General features: G+C 38.8%; 1 protein-coding gene across 3 annotated transcripts; it reads left to right on the forward strand.

Annotated features, from left to right (window-relative positions):
- Positions 1-247: 247 nt before the first annotated feature.
- Positions 248-17,687, forward strand: igfals (insulin-like growth factor binding protein, acid labile subunit). 3 transcript variants are annotated; one of them, XM_062533286.1, is made up of 2 exons: positions 248-259; positions 14,881-17,687. In XM_062533286.1, the coding sequence occupies exon 2, from the start codon at positions 14,886-14,888 to the stop codon at positions 16,686-16,688; it is 1,803 nt and encodes a 600-aa protein (XP_062389270.1). In that variant the 5' UTR covers positions 248-259; positions 14,881-14,885; the 3' UTR covers positions 16,689-17,687. The 3 variants fall into 3 exon arrangements, with proteins under 3 accessions (XP_062389270.1, XP_062389268.1, XP_062389269.1); XM_062533284.1 differs by lacking the exon at positions 248-259 and adding an exon at positions 270-337; XM_062533285.1 differs by lacking the exon at positions 248-259 and adding an exon at positions 277-317.
- Positions 17,688-19,309: the final 1,622 nt, after the last annotated feature.

Below are 19,309 nucleotides of genomic sequence, written 5' to 3' on the forward strand. Positions count from 1 at the left end.
CACAGTGTCATGTCATACTACTACTACTACTACTACTACTACTACTGTAATAATAATAATAATAATGATTACTATTAAAAAAAAAAGCCAAGCACAGAAAGATACCAAACAAATAACCTTAAAACCTTTAAATTAAATATATTTTTTATCTTAGCATGTAACATTACAGGGTATTTGGAAACAAATGTCACTGGTAGGGTAATAAGAGGTTAATTTTGTTACTGAGTAGAGACAGTGGACAGTGACTTTGAAGGCAAAGGTAGGTTAATCTTTTCACCTACATTCTAGTCTTTTGGTGTGTTCTTCTTTATCTTCACGTAAGTTGTTGAGGCAAAAGGTAGGTTCCCAGATAATTACATGATTTTTGTAGTAGCTACATCATAAAGATATTTGCTAACTTAAATATTTAATATTGAATAGTAATGATAAAATGATAATAGTAAATCAAATGCTAATAATAATAATAATAATAATAATAATAATAATAACACTGAAAGCTGCAGTACTTTATCCTTAAAGTTAGTAGGACAGGGATCCGCAGGTACAAACATGTCCCTGCGCTTTACCTCAAATCTATATTATAAAAATCATGGTGGTGGTAAAGGTTAAGTTGCAGTTGTTCATTCTTCACTGTTTGTCAGTGTTATATAGACAAAAATATCAGGATACAATTGGAAGCACAATAAATGTTGTAAGCTGAACTTGAATTAACTTTGAATAAAGATCATGGTTCTATTATAGTGGCTACTCAGTTTAAGCCCCTGAAAATGAAAGAGTTCTCCTTTTAGCTGAAGTTGCAGTGAGCCTCTTAGTTTGATTTTTTACAGATTAGACTGCTAGTAGTCTCTGGCTTAAAAATAAAATCTACAAAATGGTAACACATATGGATCACTTCTATCTACTATAGAAAACCACAAGCCTTAAGCAACTGAAACCGCAATAACACTATTTGTCTGAAGTCGTTATCTTAAGGTAACCAAAATATGTTAGTTCCAATATGCAAGATCCAATAACCATGATGAGTGACATAATTAGCCAATTTAGTGGGATTAAAATAACCAGTGAAAATAATTTTGCATGCTTTTTACACAACTAGTCAGGGGGCCAAAGCTGATATTAAAACTTTGTCGGACACTTTTTGATACAAGCATACAACCTATCCAGTATTAATATTTAACTCCTCAACATGAGGTCTAGCAAGGTTGTCAGCTTATAATTTGGTTTTTTGTCCATTTTTACACTACAGTGCCCTCCAAAAGTATTGGAACACATGCTAAAGTTGAGAATATAAAATATTCTTTTGCAAATTGATCTTACACCTTAAATGAAAAAAATAGGAAATATTCAACCTTTATGGACATACAGTTAAGCCCAAAATGATTAGCCCCCCTTATGAATTCAGACACAACCTATCCAGTATTAATATTTAACTCCTCAACATGAGGTCTAGCAAGGTTGTCAGCTTATAATTTGGTTTTTTGTCCATTTTTACACTACAGTGCCCTCCAAAAGTATTGGAACACATGCTAAAGTTGAGAATATAAAATATTCTTTTGCAAATTGATCTTACGCCTTAAATGAAAAAAATAGGAAATATTCAACCTTTATGGACATACAGTTAAGCCCAAAATGATTAGCCCCCCTTATGAATTCAGACATAATCCTTTGTTTATACATGAAAATGACCATTTTCAAAAATGTGCCTAGTTTATATGATCACAGAAGAGCAAAGACAGTATGCCCACTAAGTTTGATGATCATTTTTTACTCATGCTCTGATTTGTGACAAGAAAAGCAAGAATTGACATGTTCAAAATTATTAGCCCCCAGACCATTAATAGTCAATAGTGTAGCCTTTCTTTGCTTCAACTGACAACAACTTCTTTGAATAGTCTTTTACTAGGTTGGCACATATCTCTTAAGCACTCTTTAGCTCCAGCTCATCCAAACTGCATGGTTTTCTTGTATGGACTCTTGCTTTAAGCACGTGCCACAGATTCTCAATGGGGTTGAGGTCTAGTCTCTGTGTAGGCTATTCCAGCACCTTGATTGTGTATCCTTTGGGGCGTTTTAGACCACTTTTCACTATGCTTTGGGTTTATCATGCTGAAGGACCTGGTGGTGACCTAAGCCTAGACTAAGAGCAGACGTCTTGATGTTATCCCTCAAAAGGTCATCATAATCTTTCTTTTTCATGATCCCATGCACACAAACAAGGCTCCCTGTACCTGAGACCATAACATGATGCTCCCACCACCATGCTTCACTGTGGGAACTGTATTTTTATGCTTGTAGGCCTTCCCTTTTTTCGCCAAACATAGGCAACATCCATGTGCCCAAACCGCTCCAGTTTATTGTCATTAGACCAAAGGACAGTTTTCCAAAACTCATTTTTAGCTTTTAATGGGCAAAGTTCCGTCTGACTTTGAAGCGCCTCTTTTGGAGTAATAGGTTTTTTCTCGGCCGATGACCTTGAAGGCCTCTACAATAAAAATCCCTCGCTACAGTCTTCTTCAAGACTTTAACCTCAGAGGTCTCAAGGTCAGCAACTATCATTTTGGCGCATGTGCAGGGATGCTTGCTAACATCCCTGATGATTTTTCTCTCTAGATTGAGATATTTAGCATTTTCATCCACACTTAGGTTTGTTATGCGCAAACTTGGAACTCTTTGTACTTTGTAATGATGCCTTGCACAGCTGTTCTACAGACTGTGAAGCATCTAGAGATTACAGTATAGCCTTTCTCCATATTATAGGCCTCAATGATGTTCTTTCTGAGGTCCAGACAGATTTCCCTTATCTTCAGCATGCCTGTAAAGGCAGTCCCCTCTCAGACAGGTGTTCAAGTGCCTGTAGGCCTGTTCCTTGAAGTCTTTAGGTAAACAATCAATGCTGATTGGGTGTTCAGGTGTTGTCTGGACATTAACTGACTGCAAAGGTGCGGCTTGAAAGGTGACAGGTTGGTCGTGTGTGTTTTAAAGCAAAAAAAATCACATGGGGGCTATTAATTTTGACCACTCCACTTTTCACACAATTTGAGATTAACCATTCCTAATAATAATACAAACACTCCAAAATGCACCAGATTCTACATAATAACACTGGCGAATGTTTGATTTTTCGAATTTGATCAGGGATGAAAAATTTAGGGAGAATTTTAGAGTAATGTTCAAACATTTCAGGGGGGCTGATCATTTTGGGCTTAACAGTAAATCTTCCTTGTGAATCAATAATGTATTGTTAATTAATAAATGATTTTCCTTAAAATGCAGGGGTCATAAGTAGCCTATTGGAACACCTATGTTAAATTCCCATAGGACAGGGAGATTTTTATTTTTAAAGGCCGGTTATTTCATGGATACAGGACACTGCACCCTGATAAAGTCCCCTTGGCCTTTGGAATTATAATAACCCCACATCATCACAACCCTTCATCATACTATAAGAGATCGACATGGTTTTGTTTCAGTTATCAGCTGTTAGCTAATTAGCTGGTTTCATTCTCATTGAGCTCAATGCTCAAGGGACTTTATCAGGGTGTCTATGGGAATTTAACATCGGCGTTCCAATACTTATGACCCATTTATTTTTTTACAATACATTATTGATTCACAAAGAAAATTGATGTCCTTAAAGGTAGAATATTTCCTCATTTCTTCATTTAAGATATTAAGATCAATTTTCAAAAAAAGATTTTATATTGTCAACTTTAGCATGTGTTCCAATACTTTTGGAGGGCACTGTATATTCTTTAAAAAGGTAAAAGTGGATTTCCCCCCCCAAAGTGCTTCTATTTTCTTCAGTGTTGGGCAAGTTACTGAAAATTGGTCAATTACAGTTACTAGTTACTTCTTTGATGGAGAATGTTTCTCCCTGTGTATCATTCTGTTACAAAAACAAGAATAGAGAAAAGACACTGACACATGTTAAGTTTTCTAAAGGGAAAAAAAATACATTTTATTTTAAATCGCCAGGAACCAATGTATAACACTTAAAACATTCACAAACAAGCAGTAACTATTAGAACTACAAGAGTAAGAAGACAACACTGAAACAAATGGATATTGGATAACAAGATTGCATTCTGAAATTATTTTAAGGCAATTCAACTTAATATTCACAAACATTTGTATTGGGATATACATATATACATATTAATATTTAAAAATCTACAAGTAATGTAATCATTTGACAACACTTGTATACAAAATATCTACATATATAAAATGTATGCTCAACTCATAAACAAAGCTGTGAAAAAAGAAAGAATGAATAGTAGCCTATAACAGTAAGGCCTACGATTTATTGTAGGAGGAGAGGTGTAGGACATGTTACTTTGGAAGGAGAGGGAGTGGTGCAATTTGATTTTCTATGGAACTTAAATATCAACAACCTTCAAGCAACCTCTTCAATCAGCATCATCAATAGGCCTATGGTTCACTATAGGCTATTGTACAGGACTAGAGGACTGTAAGGGGGCAGGCTATATATTATCATCAAGTAGGCCTATACTAAACAATGTAGTCAAAATTTGAACTTAATGTTGGTTTAAGTTCAAACAAAACATTGTTGGCAAAATGATCATGATAGTCTATATATTTCAGTCATATCTGGTTTAGAGTAGGCCTAGCTACTTTGCTCCATTATAAATGAGTTTTCTTTAGGCCTTATTGCTATAATGAAACATGTATCTCAATGTATCAATAATTCTCATAAAAGTCATCAGATGTCGTCATTTAAGGGATTATTTTTTTTTTAAAATTCTGCCGGGGGGGCATGCCCCCGGACCCCCCTACTAAATTACATTTTGTGAAGTGCACAGTGGCCAACACTAAGACCTGAACTATAGCCTATAGTACAGCAGATTAGTGAAAAAATCGTTCACTTTGGTATAGAAGCATGAAATTTGGCACAGATACTCTCTCAGGGCCATTATTCTGGAAAAAGGCGCTGGCCACTCAAAAATTCAATATGGCGGCCATTTTTCAAGATGGGCGCTATTTCTGTCAAATGCTCATTATGTTGATTGTTCAAACTGTGATGAAGGCATAACATTTTGTGAAAATAGTCTCTTAACAATGTTTTTTGGAGAACGGTGCATGTCTAAAAAAAAAATCAAGATGGCCACCACCATTTTTCAAGATGGCCGCCATTTCTCTTAAATTCGCCATTGCTATTCAATGGTTATTATAAATCATTCATCAGTGATCCAAGCATAACATTTGATGTAAATACTCTCTAAAGGACATGATAATGGATGGGAAAAGATGCTTGTCCCAAATTCAAGATGGCTGCCATTTTTAAAGATGGCCACCGTTCCTGTACAATATTAATTATTTCAATTTTTCATATGGTGATGCAAGGCACAAATACTCATCAAAGAACACTTTTTGGGGGAAAATGTATGTGCCACTCAAGAATTCAGGATGACAACCATTTTCAAGATGGCCACCATTTGCTGTCAAATAGCCATAATGTCTGCTTTGTCTGCCTCCTCTCCTTTGACCTATCCGGCTTAGTTAAACTTGCCAGGGATATAGAATCCATGCCGGCATAGCTCTCAGGTTCATTAGAGTACACAAGCCTCTCCACCATGACAAGGTGCAGTCCACAGAGAGGAGGGACCACTGTTAGAAAAAGGAAATGTCTTTAGACCTTTTTTGAAACAGTCAATGGATTGTGATGCCCTGAAGGTGTCAGGGAGAGCATTCCACAGATGTCGGGCAGGAGCACAGAAGGCCCAATCTCCCATGATCCTGAGTCTGGTTCTGGGTATGAGGAGGTGTGAGTGAGTGGAGCGGAGGGAGTGTGTTGTGTTTTGTGGGTTGATTTTTGGGGTGAGATTTGGATGTACTCTCTCTACTTTTGGATGTAAGTCTCTGCAGACTCTTGCTAGGGATCCTAATGAGAAGTATGTTACAGTAGTCCAATCTGGAGGAGACAAAGGCATGAGACAGCTTTTCGGCATCTGAAAGAGAATGGGGTGGAGTTTGGAAATGTTACAGAGGTGGTAGAAGGTCTTGCAGAGGTGATTTATATGGGCTTCAAAGGTGAGCTGGGAGTCCTTTTTTACACAAAGAGTTGTGACTGTTGATGAGAGGGGGATGTTTGAGCCAGAAAAGGTGATGCTGGTTATGGATGATGAATTGGTTTGCTGAGGGGTGGCAACCAGGATGTCTGTTAAGTTGGAGGAAGGTGTGCTCCATCCATACCTTTATCTCCTCCAGACAGGAGATGAGTTGTTTTGATGGGGATGACTGTGAGGATGGGGTTGCAGCTGTGGCATTTACATAGAGCTGTGTCTCATCAGCATAGGCAAGGCAAGGCAAGGCAATTTATTTATATAGCACATTTCATACACAAGTGCAATTCAAAGTGCTTCACACAGATATACACAAATACAGTGGGTATAGTAAGTATTCACACCCATGCTAAAGTTGACTAAAAAGAGGAATATAAAATCATCTTTTGAGAATTGATTGTAATGCCTTAATTCAAAAAATGAGTAAAAATCAAACGGCTAAGGACACTAATTTTCTTTGTGATTGAAGAATGTATCGTAAATAGATAAATGTTCTTCCTTAAATACAGGTTGCATAAGTATTCAACCCCTATGTTAAATTCCCATAGGAGCAGGAGGATTTTTTATATGTTTTTATTTTTAAAGGCCAGCTATTTCATGGATCCAGGATATTATGCATCCTGATAAAGTTCCCTTGGCCTTTGGAATTAAAATAGCCCCACATCATCACATACCCTTCACCATAGCTAGAGATTGGCATGGTGCTTTTTACAGTTAGCCAATTAGCCTGTTTGATGCTCATTGAGCTCAATGCAAATCAAACAGGCCAAGGGAACTTTATCAGGATGCATATTATCCTGGATCCATGAAATAGCTGGCCTTTAAAAATAAAAACATATAAAAACTCCTCCTGCTCCTATGGGAATTTAACTTAGGGGTTGAATACTTATGCAACCTGTATTTAAGGAAGAACATTTATCTATTTACGATACATTCTTCAATCACAAAGAAAATTTGTGTCCTTAGCGGTTTGATTTTTACTCATTTTTTGAATTAAGGCATTACTATCAATTCTCAAAAGATGATTTTATATTCCTCTTTTTAGTCAACTTTAGCATGGGTGTGAATACTTACTATACCCACTGTATATAATCACTCAGTCAATATAATGGTCATTAAAATTAACCATAAAACCAGGTGTAAAACAATTCAAATAAAATAAAAAAATGAAACCTGGCGTTTTTCTAGGCTGATTTGACATGGAACTACACTCTCATCTGGCGTAATAATCAAGGCAACTTGCAGCTACTGGCACTACTACTGCTTGTTGTCTATGGGGACTATTTTCAGATGCTGAGTACGATATCACTGCGCCTATGGTACGTTTGCAAATTGCCTTGATTAGTACGCCAGATGAGAGTGTAGTTCCATGTCAAATCAGCCTAGAAAAACGCCAGGTTTCATTTTCAGTTGGTCTTATTGCACTTTCTAACTTGAGAGGAGACACGTTTTAATTGGGAAAATTACCAGAAATCTTAGTCACTTTTAAACATGAAGCTAGCAGGCGAGAAGCTAATGGTCTAATCCAATTTAATGATCTATGCTAGGCTGAAGCTAAAAGTTGTATCGCCAGACTCACAGAATGGCTGGATGAACGGGAACAAGGTAAATATCGATTGTTTTGCTCGAGGGGAGGTGGAAAATGAGCGTATTTCCAAAAATGGCGGAATATCCCTTTAAAAAGAAGTGGACCCAGAATTGAGCCTTGGGGGACTCCACATGGTAGGGATGTGGGTGCTGAGGTACAATTTCCCAATGAAACATAAAAACTCCTGTCTTGAAGATAGGATGCTAGCCACTTGAGAACAGCACCCGAGAAGCCAACCCAGTTTTCTAGTCGCTTAAGTAAAATGTAGTGATCAACTGTGTCAAACGCTGCACTGAGGTCCAACAACACAAGGACCGATGCTTTACCAGCGTCTGTGTTGAGGCGTATGTCGTTGACCACTTTCACTAGTGCTGTTTCTGTGCTATGGTTTGCACGAAAGCCTGACTGAAAGTCATCAAAATAGTTTGTTTGTGTTAAAAATGCCGTCAGCTGGTTAAAAACAATTTTTTCAATAATTTTACCTATGAATGGCAGATTGGATATGGGCCTATAGTTATTTAAAATTGAGGCATCTAGGTTATTCTTTTTCAACAGGGGCTTTAAAACAGCAGTTTTCAGGGAGCTGGGAAATGTGCCTGTCATTAATGATGTGTGATTCTAAGAAGGTCTGTTGTTAAAAGGTGAGTAACAGATTTAAAAAAGCTGGTGGGCAGAATATCTAGTTCACATGAAGAAGAACTGAGGCTTTGTACTGTTTTATTAAAAATGTCAGCGTCCACCAAGCTAAAATCAGACATAAAATAAGGTGCTTCCCTTTTTGTAGCTGTAGGCTCAGGAGTGGTCTGCGACTGTGTTATATTCAGCCTTATTTTATCAATTTTGCCCTTAAAAAATGTCGCAAATTCATTGCACTTTTCTATTGAAATAAGATCAGGTGCTAGGTGCGTAGGGGGTTTGGTTAATTTTTCAACTGTTGAAAAAAGAACTCTAGCATTGTTAATATTTTTGGTGATGATATTTGAAAAGAACAACTGTCGGGCCTTACAGGTTTCAGAATTGTATTTGCGCAGCATTTCTTTGTGGATTTCAAGATGGATGGGAAGTTTTGATTTACGCCATTTTCTTTCAGTCCGCCGACACTCTCTCTTTAAAAGATTCACTGTTGGATTATATTTCCATGGAGCTTTCTGCTTCTCAGTGACTCTTTTAAGTTTAAAAGGAGCAATGTCATCCATTATATTACTCATTTTTGAGTTAAAATCATCCATTAAAATGTCTACAGAATCAGATGGTGGGCTCAAGGTATCAGGGAGTGCATTTTTAAAAAGAACACAGGTGTGATCATTTATAATTCTTTTCCTTGTCATTATACAGCTGTTCTGAATTTGTGGGGATATAAACACATCAAAGAAAATACATAAATGATCAGACAGCGCTAAGTCTTTTACAGCTAAGGTGATATTCAGGCCCTTTGTGATGACAAGGTCGAGCGTATGTCCATGAGAGTGTGTAGGCCCTTGTACATGCTGTGTTAAACTGAAGGTGTCAATTAGTGTGAGTAGCTCATTTGCATAGACGTTTTCTGGATTATCAATGTGCATATTGAAGTCCCCTGAAATGATGATATAGTCGAACTCTATGCAAATGGCTGATAACAGTTCACCTAGTTCTTCAAGGAATACTTTAGCTGAGTGTTTTGGGGGCCTGTAAATGGTAAGCAATAGAATTTGAGATGAACATCTAAAGATTGCGCTTAAATATTCAAATGATGAAAAGTCTCCAAAGCATGTCTGCTTACATTGAAATGATGCTCTAAATATTGTAGCTATCCCACCCCCTTTTTTATTTCCACGAGTAACACTCAAATAATTAAAATTAGGAGGGGCTGATTCAATGAGTGTAGGAGCATTGCTGGCCTGATCCAACCATGTCTCTGTTAGAAACATAAAATCCAAGTTATAAGAACAGATAAGATCATTAATTAAAAAAGACTTATTAAGAAGAGATCTGACATTCAACAGAGCCAGTTTTACTAGCACTGGAGTAGACCCATGACCTTCTTGAACAGTATGGGGTGATATTGTTCTCAGATTAAGTCTGTTTACCCCATGAGCACGATGTATTGGATTCTTCCTGTATGTTGTCAATACGGGAATGGGACAGCAGAGGGAAATGGGGGCTGCAGGAACGGGAAGTTCCTGGAGGGAAAAACAGGGGGCACTAGCGACATTGACTGCTTCCTCAACAGAGTTCGAGTAGGTTGGCCTTCCGAGGTATTCAGGTAGTGAGGCTGTAGTATTCAGTCAATTATTACGCAGGTGTTGGCGGCTGGCATGGACGGCGTGCATCACATTATCCGCAAGTACACGTGAGCCCATACGGTTTGGATGAATTCCATCGGATTTATAAAAAGCGTCTTTGTGCCAGAACACGTTAAAGTTGTCAATAAAACTCACGCCATGTTCTCTGCAAGTGTACTGAAGCCAGTCATTGAGGCTGAGAAGTCTGCTGAAACGTTCATCGCCACAACCAATTGTTGGAATGGGTCCTGAAATGAACACAGTCTTTCCACATCCCTCCAAAGGGATGTGGAAAGACAGCATAGCAGCAGAATGATTTTTTTTGCTGACTGATGATTTGGCCAAGGGCTGAACCCTGGGGGACGCCACAGGTGACTGTGTGTGTATTTGATCTGGAGTGACCCAGGGAGATGTATTCTGTCCGTTTTGTGAGGTATGTTTTGAACCAACTGAGAGCAGTGTCATTGAGTCCAGACGTACGGTGGAGCCGGTTTAAAACGATGTCATGGTCAAAAGTATCAAATGCAACAGAAAGGTCCAGGAGGATGAGAAGGAAGGGAGAGCCACCATCAGATGAGATGAGGAGGTCATTTTTGATTCTGATGAGGGCAGTCTGTGCTGTGGGCAGAGCAGAAACCGGACTGAAATTAAAAGAGTTGGTGGTCTTGAAGGTGGGTGGCAACTGCTTTCTCAAGCACTTTCGATATGAAGGGAAGATTGGAGGTGGGCCAGTACTTGGACAGGTCTTCTGGATCAAGAGTGGGTTTGTTGAGCAATGGTCTGATTTTGCATTTTTTTAAGGCAGGAGGAACGTGACCAGTTTGGAGGGAATGATTTATAATAGCGGTGGTCAGGTGGGTAAGGACAGTGATATGGGTTTTCACCAGGGAGGTTGGGAGAGGGTCCAGGGGACAGGTGGAGGATTTCATCTTCCTGATGATGTTCTGCACCTCTTCAGATGAAACCTCAGGAAAGCAGTTTAGGGGTTGGGAGATGTAGGAGGAACAGTTACTGTGCGTTCACACCGCCGGCAACTTGAGCTTCCAAAGATTCCGGAAGTCATTCATTTTCAATGGAAGCCGGCTTCTCTCAGCTGCCAGCAGCGACCAATCCGTCCCAGAAAGGGCAGAGTGAATATGTGCAATTTTTTTAAAAATCCATTAATTTATTTTACTGCTCTTCTGTAATGGCAGTAAGTGTGTGTGTGTGTGTGTGTGTTGGGGGGGGGGTGGTTTCAGAAGGAGATTGACAGTGGAGTAAAGCTCCTTGGAATTTCCTGGACTGTTTCTGATGCCATCGGAGTAAAACTGTGATCATACATCTTCGAGGGACTATTTGAGTTGTTGCTCCCGGTAGTTTGTGGACAGTGAGGCCAGAGGCTTTGCCGCTCAAGGACCCATCCTGCTGCCTTCATTTTACAAAGCTCATTTGTGAACCATGGAGCTGGGCAGGTGAAGGTGACTATTCTGATTTTAACAGGGGCATGGAGGTCCAGGAGGCTGCTCAGATGGCTGATGTTGAATGTCTGCTGCCAAGAGTTCTGGGTTTATGTTTTTTAGGTTTCTGAAACATATATTCTGCTTAGGCTTGGAGAGGCTGGATGGGGATTGCAGATCCATAGAAATGGCCTTGTGATCAGACACACCTAGATCATACACCTGCAGATTGGTGAGAGTTTGTAATGACCAGGTCCAAGGTGTGTTCCCTGGTGTGTGTGGGGACATCAACAAATTGTTTTAAATAAAATTTTGAACCCCACGTTGAGTTCCACGGCACTGAAGTCACCAGTGTGCCCTGGTTGTGTAATGACGTTCACTTTATTAACCAAAACCTTCCTTTACACACTGAACTCTGACAGAAAAGGTGGCCATCTTGAAAATGGTGGCCATCTTGAATTTTTGGGTGGCATACACTTTTTTCCACAAGAATGTTCATTGAAGAAGGTTTGTACCAATCTTGATGATAGCATCATCCTCTCATAAATTGATGTAAGGATTTAAGAGAAATGGCGGCCATCTTGAAAAATAGTGGCGGCCATCTTGATTTTTTTGAGGGACAAGCACCGTTCTCCATAAAACATCCTTAAGAGAGTATTTTCACAAAATGTTATGTCTTCATCACAGTTTGAACGATCGACATAATGAGCATTTGACAGAAATAGCGGCCATCTTGAAAATCGGCCATCTTTGTGTCGTCGGTCCAGTGGTGGGCCGGTCCAGAAGAAAAATGCCAGGGCCGAATTTTGTTCCCAGTCCGACCCTGTCCAAATTCACATTCTCTGTTTAGCCTATTTGCTCACAGAGTACTTATCACAAATAAATAGATATCGTGGAAGGGCTGGACTTGAGCTTTCAAACGATATTAGCAATTAGGTGGTGCTGTGATAAACGAAAATTATTGTTGGTTTTCAGTTTAATCCTAGGCTATTTCCATTGTGCACACAGAGCTTCATCCACCTCCACCCCCATTACTCTTGGTGGTAGCCTATATCTCCCAAACTCTAGTCAACACATAGCTAACCATAGCCTATATCAAAATGAACAGCAGACGAGGATATTAATCATTCCTCTGTACAATACGTTGATCCCAAGTAGGCTAATCCGGTTTTGAAATTGCAGCAAATTTCTACATGTTATCCAACTTTGGGCTAAATTATTATATAAGCTTCCATTCTAATAGCAGCCCAACAATAATGAACTTGCTTTCTAAATCAAAGTCTAAATAAAAGTTCAATAGGCATAAATCATGACTTGTTGTAACAGAGGTAAATATCGTAGCAAATAGCCTGGTGATGAGACAGCTTAGAAATGTATTTTACACTTGCTGGAAACCCTGGTGCGTACAGTTGCGGCACCGGCCCTGTTATTGGTAGCCTATGTGAGAAATCATATTTTGGAAAAGACGTGATATGGACCCAACCAACTCTATCTTGGGAGGGGAGAACTCCCTCGCATGGTAGGCTACAGCTCGTGAGGCTGCGGTCTCAGAATGCGGAACGTCTGTAGTGTAGCCTACTTTAAGAGAAGATGGACTAACGTGACAAATGTAAAAAAATAAAAAATAAATAAAAAATCTCGACCGGCCCAAAAGCGAAGCGGCCCAGCAGGAAATCTCCCGATTCTCCCGATTGCCCACCCCGGGCCTGGAAGTACCACACTATGAAACACTACAAGAAGTGTCATCTAGATGAGTAGGGATTCATTATCTCTACAGCAAAAGGCCTGCTAAATTCAAATTCCCATCAACATTATTCCCATCATCTTGCCATTTATTAGTAATGATTTATACTGTTTATTTAGTATTTCCCGGATCATTTAGTATGCTACAATGTGTGTTCTGGTTGTGTGTTCATGTCCTTGTGATTTGTATGTCTGTCAGTTAAAAAAAGAAAAAAAAACATTTCATGAAAATTCTAAAATCCAAGATGGCGGCCACCATATGACGTCATAATATGCAAATTAGATGGGTAAATTGAATCCCTACATAAACTTTGGGCCATCCTTAATATTTCTCTAATTTACAGAAAGCCTCTTATCTCTTATCACTTTTACGTTATAGCCTTTTGAAATTAAGATGTCAAAATCAAACGTTTTAGGAAAAAACCTCTGGCGCCTTAAGGGTTTACTTAAATATACGATAATTTGCATATTTCTAGAAAGCTAAATCTGAACAACAGGTACAGTCAGCTTCAAAATACTTGCTGCATTTTGCTTATATATTGGATACCAAAAGCCTATACAAAGGGAATATCACTTCATATCACCTCAAAAATTAGGAAATAAGTCAAGTCAACATCAATGCGTTTCAATGGAAGTACATTATAGAACAAATTATTGTCAATGATATGGTATGATGGAAGTATCTCAATGCATGCCAAGTCACTTGATATGTTGTCTAAAGGTCAATATCTTCCTTATGTGACTTGGCATGCATTGAGATACTTCCATCATACCATATCATTGACAATCATTTGTTCTATAATGTACTTCCATTGAAACACATTGATTTTGACATCACATTTCGGAAAACTTGCAATACAAACAATGTTTGCCTTAATGTGAGTAAATAACTGTGAAATTATAAATTTGATATCTATAGTTTTTAATTTTACCCATTTCACCTGTAGTAAATCCCTATGGCTAAATGCACTGGAAATTGCTACCTTTGACCTTGAAAAAAAGTATGTTCCACTAAATATAAATCGGTAGATTTTTAATATGTGATGCAGGAGGGTCTAAGGATCAATAAAAAGTATGAACCATAACTATTGCAATTAGTTTCATTTTTGGCCCTTTTTTGAGCTAGATTGACTGGCCTAATAGGCGAAGCAAGATAGTTTGTCGTGGTTCATGTCTATGGGCGTGAAATGGGGATCGAGTCATGTCGTTGACGTATTGATGAGCGTATGTAGCAACCGGCCAACAGCAGCAGAAAAAAAACAGGCACACACCTGAAATAAGGTCAATTTCCTCCAGACAAATGCTCAGAAATGCTAAAAATGTACCTGATATCGTCAGAAAGGGTTTAAGGATCATGAAAACGTGCCCAAAAATCACATTCCTAACTTGATAGAGCCAAGATCATAGCATATGTGGTGAAATTCTGAGCTATGGCCCTTCTTACCCTGTTCGAGTAAGGTTCTTGGAAGTGGCTCCAGATGAAATATCTTGCTCCGCCTATGTACTGTGTAATCTGTCATGAAAAGCAGCCAATATGTACGGCTTTCAGGATTGTTGAAAAGACAATCCCAGTGTCTAACTTAAGGTGGTTGACCCATAAATAATTTAGGTGTGTCTAAACTTTTAACTTCTGTGTACAATGTGTGTGTGTGTGTGTGTGTGTGTGTGTGTGTGTGTGTGTGTGTGTGTGTGTGTGTGTGTGTGTGTGTGTGTGTGCTCTATATTGAAATACTGCAAGATTGATTAATTATTTATGTTTACTTTTTCAGTTGAGATGCATTCTTCTGTGTTGCTAATGCTGTGGATATTAGGAGCATCAGTCATGTGGGCACACTCAGCTACCACTACAGAGAAACCCACTGAAACTCCGATTCCATGCTCCAAAGGCTGCACCTGTCTCATTGACGACTACAGTTCTGACCTCAGTGTATACTGCAGCTCCCGCAATCTTACCCTTGCACCTTCTGATGTTCCTAAGTCCACACATTCATTATGGCTGGATGGAAATCTAGTTATGTCACTGCCTGCTGCAACCTTCAAAGATCTAAATCACTTAGATTTTTTAAACTTACAAAATGGTCAACTTTACACACTGGATGCGCAGGTATTCAGAGGATTACGTTCATTGGCACATTTACATTTGGAGCGCAACAACATTCGAACATTACCAGGTATTGTTTTTCAAAACACACCCAATCTGGCCTCACTGAGCCTCCACAATAACCAGCTCTCAAGAATAGAAGACAGACTGTTTGCTGGTCTTTCTAATATGTGGCTGCTAAATCTAGGATGGAACTCACTTGCTGTGTTACCTGAAAATATTTTTCAGGATCTGCAAGGCCTGCGAGAGCTGGTACTTGCAGGAAATCGACTAGTTTACCTGCAACCACAGTTGTTCCATCACCTTACAGAGCTCAAGGAGTTAGATATTACTGGAAATCATCTGAAGGTTATCAAAGCCAATGTATTTCTTAAGCTTTCAAAGCTGCAGAAACTTTACCTGGCACAAAATCAAATTACTACAATTGCACCCAGAGCATTTTTTGGAATGAAATCATTACGATGGTTAGACCTAACTAACAACCGACTGGCAGTAATCCACGAGGAAACCTTTATAGGTCTTCATAGTCTACATGTACTACGCCTCTCTAACAATTCTATCACCAGCCTCAGGCCTGGGACATTTCGTGACTTGCAATACCTTGAGGAACTTCGTCTTAGCCATAACAGGATCATTGTCTTGGGCGAAAGGATCTTTGAGGGACTTGGTCATCTAGAAATGTTAGAGCTGGAACACAATCATGTTCAAACAGCACGTATGGGTACCTTCCTGGGTCTTTCTCATGTGGCTGTAATCAACCTGTCTGGCAGCTGTTTTCGTAGTCTACCTGATCAAGTTTTCAAGGGCATGTCAAAGCTGCACAGCCTCCATCTTGATAAAGGATGCCTGTCAAAAATTACAGCTCAAGCATTCATTGGCCTCACAGGTCTCAGACGACTTTTTCTTCATCACAATAATATTTCTGTAGTAGAGCACCAGAGCTTTTCGGAGCTGCAAGGCCTGCAACAGCTTGACCTACGTTTCAATAAGATCACACACCTTTCCTCACAGACATTCTATGGACTAAGGAATCTTGACTACTTACTACTGTCAAATAATCAACTTCGTCAGCTTCATCCAGAAGTTCTGCTGCCTCTTCAGCGTCTTTCCTGGCTGGATCTCTCTGGAAACCGGCTTGACCACTTAATGAATGGAACCATGCAGATGTTGTCCAAATTGCGTTATCTCAATTTGAAAGACAATTCACTTGCCAATCTTCCATCTGCCATTCCTAATAGCCTAGACCAACTCTGGCTTTCAGGAAACCACTGGAAATGTGACTGCCATGCTCTACCTCTGAGGGATTATTGTGTCAAGAGACCTCAGGCATGTCCACAACAGGTAGAAATACTAGCTGAGGGTGAGGAACCCCATGCTGTTGTCACTATTTACAATAATATCACATGTGATAGTCCTGATAACCTTGCTGGCCTGGATCTGAGGAACATAAGTAATGAGCATTTCAAAAATTGTTGATTTGACCAACATTTTTTATAAGTCAGAAGTTAAATGAATGGTTGGACTTGTTTTAAAAAGCCCTTTCTGATTAGATTTAATTATCTGTATTACTTAAATTACATGTTCTCTGCAATTACTGTTTTTATTTTTTTTTTTTAATCTTCTCTATTCTCTATTGAGTGTCTTTTCTTTTATAGTGGAATGTCTTTACTAACAGTATTAAACAACATTAAGTCTGCTAGTCGTCCAGTGAACTAGTCTTAAATGATCAATCTGACTTTATTCAGCTGGCAGAAAGTTCTGTTTTTCCTCACAGATCAAGATTTCCATGTAATCAATTATTCCAACCACCACTGCTGTCTGCAGTACAGTCATATAGGTTAAGCCATAGGCCTAGTGTTTTTTTCTTACAACCACACTCTGCAAGAGTTCCACCGTTACAAAGCCAATTTGATAGTAAACAAACTTGCGATAGGTGAATCTTTCACCTAGCATAGCTACACAGCATAGTCGTAGCAAGTTGCTACTGAGAAAACCAGCCATGCAACTTCAAGAACGGCGGGCCGACAAATCTCCCAAGGACAGTGAAACATTACCTTCTCAGTAGATGTAGCTCTTAGGAGATTTGTTTTTGCCTGACACCTCCACAACAAAAGAATTTTCATTGTGTACAGGGGGGGTTAGTCACAATAATTTTGCTGTTTACAACAGCAGAGTAAAATCTAAATATTTTGTGACTGTAAAGGAAGCTCTACAGTCACCAAAAATACCTAAACCTGCATAGTGTACCTTCGAGAAATTTTCTCATAAATACCACTCATAGCTAGCACCTTTCCCACTTGGCACGGTGCATGTAGATTTGTTTACAAAATGACAAAGATAATTTTGCAAAACTCCATCCATATGGGGTGCTACATCTGACAGATGACAATATCAGCTTGACCCAGATGATCATCACTTGTGGATGTATACATGTGCATGTGTATATTTCATTAAAGTTACCTATATTTCCCCCTCTGTTGGAGAAAGTGTGCATGCTGTTTCTTTTTAACTGTGGAAAAATACAATAAAGCACATGGATTTGTTTACAAGCTAGCGAAACGGTTAGCATATGGTCTGCTGAACAATGTGGATGTTACATGGTAAGAAACACAATTTAAAACGAGTTTCCTGTTTCTCACTTCTCTTACTGGGATGGTAAGTCCCAATGTGTTGCAAGGATAGTTTTCGGCCTGGGGACGCCAGGGGGAGCAGTGAAAGTCACCATTTTCATCGGAATAGATAATTTAATCATCCAAATGATATTAAACGGGTTTATTAAGCTGAAATAATTGCCAAGTTCTCCTTTAAGGTCATATTCCGATTACTAAGAACCCGAATAAGACCCCTCGCATATGCCTGTTTTAACAGAAATATTGGGGCAATATAATGAATGAAGACCCAGTTAGACCAATGGTAGGAAAAATCTGGAACAGATTGTATTTACAACTAGAAATGCAATTCCAAGGAATTACCAGTGCATGAAAATGCAGAAATAGATAGATAATGTAGATATGGTTACTAAGGTGTAGCTAGGGTAAACATGGTGGTTGCATAGTTTACATAGAGTTGATAGTGTGAAGGTAGACTGTTTAAAGATGAAACATTCCAGTTCTAACTTAACTAATGATTTCTATTCATGTTAAAATGTTGATTAGCTAACTTAGCTAATGATTTCTAACAGTTACGTTAAAAATGCTAAGTATGCTAGCAATGCTAACTTTACTAACAATGCTAACCAGGTTGATTAGCTAACTTAACCAATGATTTCTAGCAGCAATGCTAAAAATGCTAACTATGCTAACAATGCTAAATTTGCTAACAATGCTAACCAGGTTGATTAGCTAACTTAGTTGATGATTTTTTGCAGTTATGCTAAAAATGCTAACTATGCTAACAATGCTAACCATGCTAACTAGCTAACTTGCTAGTGAGGACTTTTATTTTGAAACATTTGTTGCTAGGGTATCCATGGTGGCCACTATCAGGAAAAAAGAAGTTACTGCAGTATAATCATGTTGGTTGCTTTGGAAACGGTCATAAACGCTTAATTTTAATGGTTGCTATGTTGGTTGCTAGGTACATGGAGGTTTCATGTAGTTGACTGGAGGCATAGTGGATGATAACTGACAGTTGGAATGGTTGAACAGTTCAATAGTTGAGTAGTTTCAATGGTTAAATGATTTAATAGTGTATTATTGCAGTGAGGACTTTTATTTTGAAACAGTTGTGGACAGAGTAAACAGTTAACAGGATATGTAGTCTTCTGAGAGACTGTATGCTTAAAGCCAGAGAAACTGACAGTTGGTGCCCAGGTGGCCGGCCACCTGGCCTAAGATTCTAATTGCTGCCGTGATGTCATAATGAGCAATGTTAAGTCTATGGGGGAAATTGTAATAGTTTTTAACTAATAGTTTAAAAAGTATAAAAGTTACAAAGTTGAAAAATACAAAGCAGGCATGGCATAAGCAAGACCTACGCAACAACGTTTGAATGAAGTTTCTACGTTAAACGGTTGAATCTGAATTGCGTGCGTTAGAAGAAGAATAATAACTAGAAATGCAATTCCAAGGAATTACCAGTGCATGAAAATGCAAAAA

The sequence above is a fragment of the Sardina pilchardus genome, chromosome 3, assembly GCF_963854185.1.
Source record: "Sardina pilchardus chromosome 3, fSarPil1.1, whole genome shotgun sequence".
Classification (NCBI taxonomy): Eukaryota; Metazoa; Chordata; class Actinopteri; order Clupeiformes; family Clupeidae; genus Sardina; species Sardina pilchardus.

What these genes read in the sequence shown, in the direction of transcription:
- igfals (XM_062533286.1), top strand. Translation starts at nt 14,886, where the DNA reads ATGCATTCTTCTGTGTTGCTAATGCTGTGGATATTAGGAGCATCAGTC.